Consider the following 7,922-nt stretch of genomic DNA (forward strand, 5'->3'; position numbering starts at 1 on the left):
TCCAATGTAGCCCAACTGTATACGTTGCTCACCACACCCAAATTTCATACCTGCAAAGAGGAAAGGACCCTCATCTGCATTTTTAATGGCATCTCAGAAAATACTGCTAAAGGGGCACCTGGGTGGCTCAGTCGTTAAGCTGTCTGTCAAAATAAATAAATAAAATCTTTTTAGGGCACCTGGGTGGCTCAGTTGGTTACGCGACTGCCTTCGGCTCAGGTCATGATCCTGGAGTCCCAGGATCGAGTCCCACATCAGGCTCCCTGCTCAGCAGGGAGTCTGCTTCTCCCTCTGACCCTCCTCCCTCTCATGCTCTCTGTCTCTCATTCTCTCTCTCGCAAATAAATAAATAAAAAAAAAATTTTTTAAAAAATAATAAAAAATTAAAAATAAATTTATAAAATCTTTTTAAAAAAATCAAATAGAGGGGCGCTTGGGTGGCTCAGTTGGTTAAGCGTCTGCCTTCAGCTCAGGTCATGATCCCAGGGGTCCTGGGATCAAGTCCCACGTCGGGCTCCCTGCTCCGCGGGAAGCCTGCTTCTCCCTCTCCCACTCCCCCTGCTTGTGTTCCCTCTCTCACTGTGTATCCCTCTGCCAAATAAATAAAATCTTTAAAAAAAAAGAAAGAAAATACTGCGGAAATAGGTAAACACAAGTTTGTTTTGTTTTGTTTTAAAGATTTTATTTATTTGAGGGGCACCTGGGTGACTCGGTTGAGCGGCTGCCTTCGGCTCAGGTCATGATCCTGGAGTCCCAGGATGGAGCCCCGCATCGGGCTCCCTGCTCAGCGGGGAGTCGGCTTCTCCCTCTGACCCTCCCCCGTCTCATGCTCTCTCTCTCATTCTCTCTCAAATAAATAAATAAATAATATTAAAAAAAAAAAAAAAGATTTTATTTGAGAGAGACAGCAAGGGGAGGGGGGGAGGGAGAAGCAGACTCCCCAATAAGCAGGGAACCCGAAGAGGGCCTCAGTCCCAGAACCCTGAGATCATGACCTGAGGCGAAGGCAAATGCTTAACCACCAACTGAGCCACCCAGGCGCCCCAGTAAACATGAGTTTTAACTTCTAAAAAAAATTAATCTTACCCTCTAACTTACATTTTTAGTTATCTCACAGTATGTACATAATATAAAGAGATCTTAGAAGGATTAATCTTTAAATGGATCAATCTTTGGGGTCCCTGTCTGGCTCAGTCAGTAGAGCATGTGACTGTTGATCTTTTTTTTTTTTTATTTTTTTTTTTAGTGACTGTTGATCTTGGGAGTTGTGGTTCAAGCCCCACGTTGGGTGTAGAGATTACTTTAAAATATTTAAAAACTAAAAATAGGGTACCTGCTCCCCCTGCTTGTTCACAATTCGTCAGCACAGAAACAAAAAAATATTTGCAGGGGCTTAGAGTTCACACAGAGAAGAAACCCACAGAGACATTCTCATGGTAAGAGACAGGGTTTCCTGGCCCCACCGAGAAGTGTCAGGCAAGATTTAGGATAAAGGTTCACAGGGTGCATGACATCGCTGGGCTCCACATCCCACAGAGCAGGCACAGCCTGGGAGATACACAGGGAGGGCGGGGGGGGGGCTCCCCTGGAGAACTCAGAAAGGCAAATTATCTACTTGACACAGCTGAATGCACACTAGTTAACCCCACTCACACTGAGCAGATGCAGAACTGTAAGGATAAAAACAAACAAAAAAAATCAAATAGAGGGGCGCACGGGTGGCTCAGTCGTTAAGCGTCTGCCTTCGGCTCAGGTCATGGTCCCAGGGTCCTGGGATCAAGCCCCACATCGGGCTCTCTGCTCAGCAGGAAGCCTGCTTCTCCCTCTCCCAATCCCCCTGCTTGTGTTCCCTCTCTCGTTGTGTATCTCTGTCAAAATAAATAAAATTTAAAAATTTAAAAATAAAATAAAATGAAACATAAATAAATAAAACATCTCCAAAAAATAAACGGTAAAACAAAACCTCTCACTGCACTCTCGGTCACTACTTACTGAGGGCCTAATGCAGCCACCCTCTGGAAAGCAGGACAGCACTCAGCATCTGCACTCCCTCCCAACCCCAGCTCTGACAAGTCTCCAGTCTGACCCCAGGGGCAGTCTCAGCAACAGCATTGGCTTTCCAAAGTGACAGTTCACAGACTGAGCCAGCGTCAGGGGAGTGAGAATGGAGCCACTCTCCAGTGGCCTACATGCATGTGGCCATGCACTTCTCTGGGGACGGGTCCTGAGCTGCTAACTGCGGAGCGAGGGTAGACAGGTAAACGTAGAGCACATCTCCAGGGATGCTGTGCACCAGGGGACAAGACAATCTAGGGCCCAGCTGGATAAGCCTACACCACTTATTTCCAATAACAGGAAAGAGGAAGAATTATTCAATAAACCATGATGAGAAATGGGCTATTTTGGGAAAAATGCGGCTGATCTTATACCAAATACAAAAGGAAATTCTAGCTGACTTTGTATTAGAAAGAAAATGCTTATGGAGATTTAGATGATGGTGGAATCTAAAAAAGATATATTACAGAAGCAAAAGGAAAAACCAGAAAGAGCTCAATGATATATAAATGTAAAACCTCTGATCTAGGGGCACCTGGCTGGCTCAGTCAGTAGTGTGTGTGACTCTTGATCTTGGGGTTGTGAGTCTGAGCCCCCCATTGGATGTAGAGATTAAAAATAATTTTTAAAATCTTTTTAAAAAATTCTTTAAGGGGCACCTCTCAGTCGTTAAGCATCTGCCTTCGGCTCAGGTCATGATCCCAGGGTCCTGGGATCGAGCCCCACATCGGGCTCATTGCTCAGCGGGAAGCCTGCTTTTCCCTCTCCCACTCCCCCTGCTTGTATTCCCTCTCATGCTGTCTCTCTCTCTCTCTGTCAATTAAATAAATAAAATCTTTAAAAAAAAAGTGAAGACTGGATAAATTACAATTGTTAAATATCATGTTTTGAAGTTTTAATGCCATGAATAAATGTTAACCACAGAAAATTAAGAAGGAACCCAGATTCAAAACTATTTGGGGGGAAGAAACACACTACTTGGTTTTGTAAAAAGATGTGTATGCATATGAGTTTTAGGGGGAAGACTAAGAAACCAAAGTATCAGCAGGTATACTTGGCTAATGGAAATAAATCATCCATGGGGCACCTAGGTGGCTAAGTTGTTAAGCATCTGCCTTTGGCTCAGGTCATGATCTTAGGGTCCTGGGATTGAGCCCCGCATCGGGCTCCTTGCTCAGCAGGGAGTCTGCTTCTCCCTTGCCCTCTGTCCCTGCTTGTGTTCCTCTCTCGCTGTGTCTCTGTCAAATAAATAAAATCTTTAAAAAAGAAGAAGAAATCATCCATATTCCTTTCTTTTTCTGTAGTTTTAAATTCCTTACAAAAATAGAAAAATAAGGGCGCCTGGGTGGCTCAGTCAGTTAAGCGTCTGCCTTCGGCTCAGGTCATGATCCTAGGGTCCTGGGATCAGGTCCCGCATCGGGCTCCCTGCTCAGCAGTGAGCCTGCTTCTCCCTCTCCCTCTGCCTCTCTCCCTGCTTGTGTTCCCTCTCTCACTGTCTCTCGCTCTGTCAAATAAATAAATAAATGTCAAATAAATAAATAAAAATCTTTAAAAAAAAAAGAAAAATATATATATTCTTTTCAAAAATCCACAACAGGGGCACCTAGCTGGCTCAGTCAGTAAAGCGTGCAACTCTTGATCTCAGGGTGGTGAGTTCAAGCACCATGTTGGGCATGGAGCCTCCTTAAAAAAGAAAACAAAAATCTGCAACAATTACCAACCACCATTATGTACAACTCCTCCTAGGCCCAAGTCCAACCTTTGCTGTGAAAACACCAAAACCCCACTAAGGCCATTGGTATAGAAGTCCATAAAGCTAGTTACTGGCATCATTTGAGTAGATAGCTACCAGTTCACAAGTTTAGAAAGCAGATGCAATTTGAGAAGAAAAGCAAATATCCAATAAGATGAAAACTCGGTTTTTCTCTGCAAGGTGAGCCTTGTCTCCAGGGAGCACTTCCTGGCCGGGCTCATTTCGACTTTCCTGCCTGCATCCAGAGGGGTACACACGGAAAGCACTAAGGCGGCCTCCAACTTTCAAATCCCTAGAAATGCAGAAGATAAACAGATACAGGATGGCAATCATGGTCAACAGCTGACTTCAAAAGACCTGCCCCTTTTTTAAAACTGGAATAACAATGCCAATGGGGGCAGTGGCTTAAAGCACAAGCCAGGCTCAACCTTCCATCAGAATCACCTGGAGCACAGGTTTAAACCCCACCCCCACCCCAGAGTTTCTACGTAATTTACAGAACTGGTCTGGAATGGGTGAAAGAGAATCTGCATTGCTAACAAGCCCCGGGGTGACTGATGACGCTGAAGGTGTGAGTTCCATGCTTGGAGTAAAGCTGCCCTAAAGCATGGTAATAGGTTTCACGTGCACCATCTCCTCTCCCAAGAGCAATAACTTTAAGAAAGTCCAGCCTACAAGCACAAAGGTGTCTTTGGAATAGCCTTCTCTCCCCATGCATTTAAGAACAAGTGTCCCAACAGGAGCAGCTCAGTCCAGCAGCTGCAAACACAGGCTCAGGAGCCAGACTGCCTCACTGGGGACCCTGCTGTGCCGTGACACACAGCTGTGTGATCCCAGGCAACTTAACTTCTCTCCGCTTCTGTGCCATCAAGTGCAAAACAGAGGTAAGAGCTCCTTCCCCTGCAGCAGGGAAGCTGGAAACGGTGCCTACCAAAGTCATCAATCAAGAGTCCTCATCTGCCCATTTTCATGCACACACCTTGTGAAAAATCCATAAATAGAAAGTGCTTCCAGAGTTCCTTGCACTGCCTGAAGTTACAGAGATGTTGCCTACTTCATTATTATTTATGATAACCACACCCAAATTCCTTCTTCTACCCATACACTTCTTTCCTTGAGAAGGGCCCAAGGGCCAAGAGATGTCCCCACACACACTGAATACACCACAATCAAAACAAGCCTAAGAGAGCACTACTCTCCCCCTCAGGATCTCCTAGGCTTTCCCATAAAAAAGGTTAAATATCAGAATGTGGGAACTTTGATTAAAGCCTTAGGGTTAGTTTAGGGTCAAGAAACAAAAGATCTAATCATCAACCAAGTGTAATTAAAGCCCACAGGTTCAGGCCCACCTAGTTCAGAGTCCCAGCTAGGACATGGAAAACCAGCCACCAGCTTCACCTCTCTGAGCCGTTTTTCACCTGTGTCTTCTCCCAGTTCAGGGACCCTCCAGTGATTTTAGGGCCATAGGACTCCTGGACAGGACCACCCGCATTAAGACCATGGATCACTTCTCTAAAAGCTAGAGTCGGGAGACGACCCCACAGGCTTCAAGGATCCCAACTCCAGAGCGGTCCTCAAAGGTGGAAATGGGAACAACTGCAAAAGGGAAAGCGGCTGTGCAAAAACATACTCCAGCTGTGGTTATGTGCGTCCCAGACAAAAGCAAAACGTGTTCAAGAACAGTGTTCCCATTCATCAAATAAAAACCACAGTGAAATGAAATCTGCCACTAGATACCAGGACACACCGTGTGAGACGCACGCGGACAAAGGGAGAGAGCGAGACATGGACACAAACACAGGGAGCCCGGTGGAGTTTGCAACTCAGAGTCACATAAGGACTATCGGAAGAGGTGGGGACGCTGGGGGGGAGGGGGGGCGGATGGCAATGGCCCAGGGCACTAATTAGACAAGGAAGCTGCTCAGAAGCTGCTTGCTTAGGAAGAAAAAGGTGCAGCTTTAGTTTATGAGAAGGGCGAATCCCTGAGCGGTACTGGGCAAGTCGGCTAAGAGTGGAAGGGCGGGGAGGCTCCTGCCGGTTCTCCCTCGCGGCCGTAATTCTCCTCGGACAGCCTCGGTTCTCCCCCTCCCCACCCCCTGCTCGCGCTCCAGGGGCTGCAGCTCCGGCGGATGCTGCCTGCTCCGGCTCCTCCCCCCCTCCTCCTCCCAGACACTGGAGGCTGGCGGGGCCGCGAACGCCAAGGCAGGGATCCCCCTGAGCCCCCGCCCCCAGGTCCCCGGCTCCCCTCCCCGGCCCCGCTCCCGCCGGGCCCGTGCGCCGGCGGGGACCACGCGGCCAGCGTGGGGTGGCCCCACCCACGGCGAGAAGCCGCGCCGTGCCGGCGACCAGCGCTCCCGCGCCACGACCCTCTACCCTCCAGCCCCAGAAGGCGCCGGCAGCCACAGGCAGGCGCTCGGCGGCGGCGGCGGGATGTCGCAGCTCGGGCGGGGCGCTCACCAGAAGAACACGCGCGAGCAGAGGTTCGCGTTCTGCAGCGGGTTGGGCTTCACCTCCGCGTACACTGGCAGCATCTTGCCGCCGGGGTCGCGCCGCTCCGGGAGGCGCGGGCGGGGATGCTGGAGCTCCGGCGGGCGCGCCGGTCCTCTAGGCGGGAGCCCAAGAGCCACCCGCTTCCGGGAGCGGAGCGCCGGCGGCCCGCCCCGTTCCCCCCCCCACCCCGCCCCCGGGCCGCGCTGCTGCGGCTGCTGCCGCCGTCGGGAGCCGGGAGCGACGCGCCGCTTGCGAGGCGGCGGGACCGGGGCGGCGGAGACCACGCGGCGGGTCCCGGCTGCAGGTGCTAGGCGAGGCCGCCGGCGGCGTTCGATGTAGGCGGGTAGGCAGAGCTCGCGGCCCACAGGGCCCGGCGCGGAGGCGCCCACGTGCCCTCACCTGGCTGCAAACTTGGCAGAAGTTCGCGCTCGGTGCCAGAGCACCCGCAGAAGGTGCGGAGGCGAGGCGCCGACTCTGCCCACCCAGCCGCTCGGAAACGCCCCCTGGGCTGTGGCTTTCAGAACACGTGGGAGAGCTGCCAGACCTAAAGTGGCCTTCTGGGCTTGCTGCCCTCATCAGGACCAAACCAGGGTGCTGTGGGAGGTTCTCCAACGTTAGAGCCAAACATTTGACCTCGGGCAAGAGCAGGACTGAGCACAGATGATCTTTGCAGAGCTGCGAGACCTAAAGAAAGGTAACAGAGGATCGAAAGAACTCCTCTGATTTGGGAAGAGGAATGCACGCCGTCACTGGGGGCAGGCTTTTTGCAGCTCACGTGTTGCATTGCACGGAGGAGCTCCAGTCAGCTTTTTACTGCCCTCTGAGACTGGCAAAGGCGGATATGGAAAGAAGAGAGCCGGCCTTATGATTTCTTTCATCGTGCCCTCAGAGCCTAGCAGAATGTTCCGTGGCCAACAGAACATATGTTACAGAGCACTGGTCATGTGCACTGCTGGGGACCTTACCTCATTTCTAACTCTAACAAGGCCAGAGTCAAGAAGGTGTTATCCCTATTTTCCAGATGAGAAAGATAAGGCTGAAGGACAGAACTTTTACATCGTCTTAGAGTCAGTAAATGATGAGACCCGACTGGGACTCAGAGTCCAGCATGGTCTGTCCCACTGGTGATGGTCAGTGTGCGTGAAACGTGCCTGGGTGGATGAATGAATGATTACAGGACTTAACGGACAAAATCTCGGACTCCCACTCAGAAGTCTTCAGTTGGGGCGCCTGGGTGGCTCAGTTGGTTAAGCGACTGCCTTCGGCTCAGGTCATGATCCTGGAGTCCCTGGATCGAGTCCCGCATAGGGCTCCCTGCTCGGCAGGGAGTCTGCTTCTCCCTCTGACCCTCCCCCCTCTCATGCTCTCTCTCTATCTCATTCTCTGTCTCAAATAAATAAATAAAATCTTAAAAAAAAAAAAAAAAGAAGTCTTCAGTTGTTGTGTGGTTATCTTACCAGTGCTCAGCAGCTTCTCCTCCCTTCAACGCTAAATGAAGAAAAAACCAAGTACTTAGAGCAAGATAACTTAAAAAAAAAAAAATTATTTGGTGAATTCTACCCCCAAGGTGGGGCTCAAACTCACCACAAGAGATCAAGAGTCGCATGCTCTACATACTGAGCTA

The 7,922-nt window shown here is 50.1% G+C and overlaps 1 protein-coding gene across 3 annotated transcripts in view; it reads right to left on the reverse strand.

Annotated features, from left to right (window-relative positions):
- Positions 1-6,464, reverse strand: part of ABCC4 (ATP binding cassette subfamily C member 4 (PEL blood group)) — a 231,460-nt gene extending 224,996 nt beyond the window's left edge. For 2 of the 3 annotated variants that reach the window (XM_081815104.1, XM_031028548.2), the window contains exon 1: positions 6,266-6,464. In XM_081815104.1, the coding sequence (XP_081671230.1) occupies positions 6,266-6,339 (74 nt within the window). In that variant the 5' untranslated portion in view covers positions 6,340-6,464. Of the gene's footprint in view, positions 1-50; positions 150-6,265 lie in introns of those variants that run through there. The other variant, XM_081815103.1, reaches the window with a different exon arrangement.
- Positions 6,465-7,922: the final 1,458 nt, after the last annotated feature.

The sequence above is a fragment of the Leptonychotes weddellii genome, chromosome 3 (genome assembly GCF_054177405.1).
Source record: "Leptonychotes weddellii isolate Sample4059 chromosome 3, ASM5417740v2, whole genome shotgun sequence".
NCBI lineage: Eukaryota > Metazoa > Chordata > Mammalia > Carnivora > Phocidae > Leptonychotes > Leptonychotes weddellii.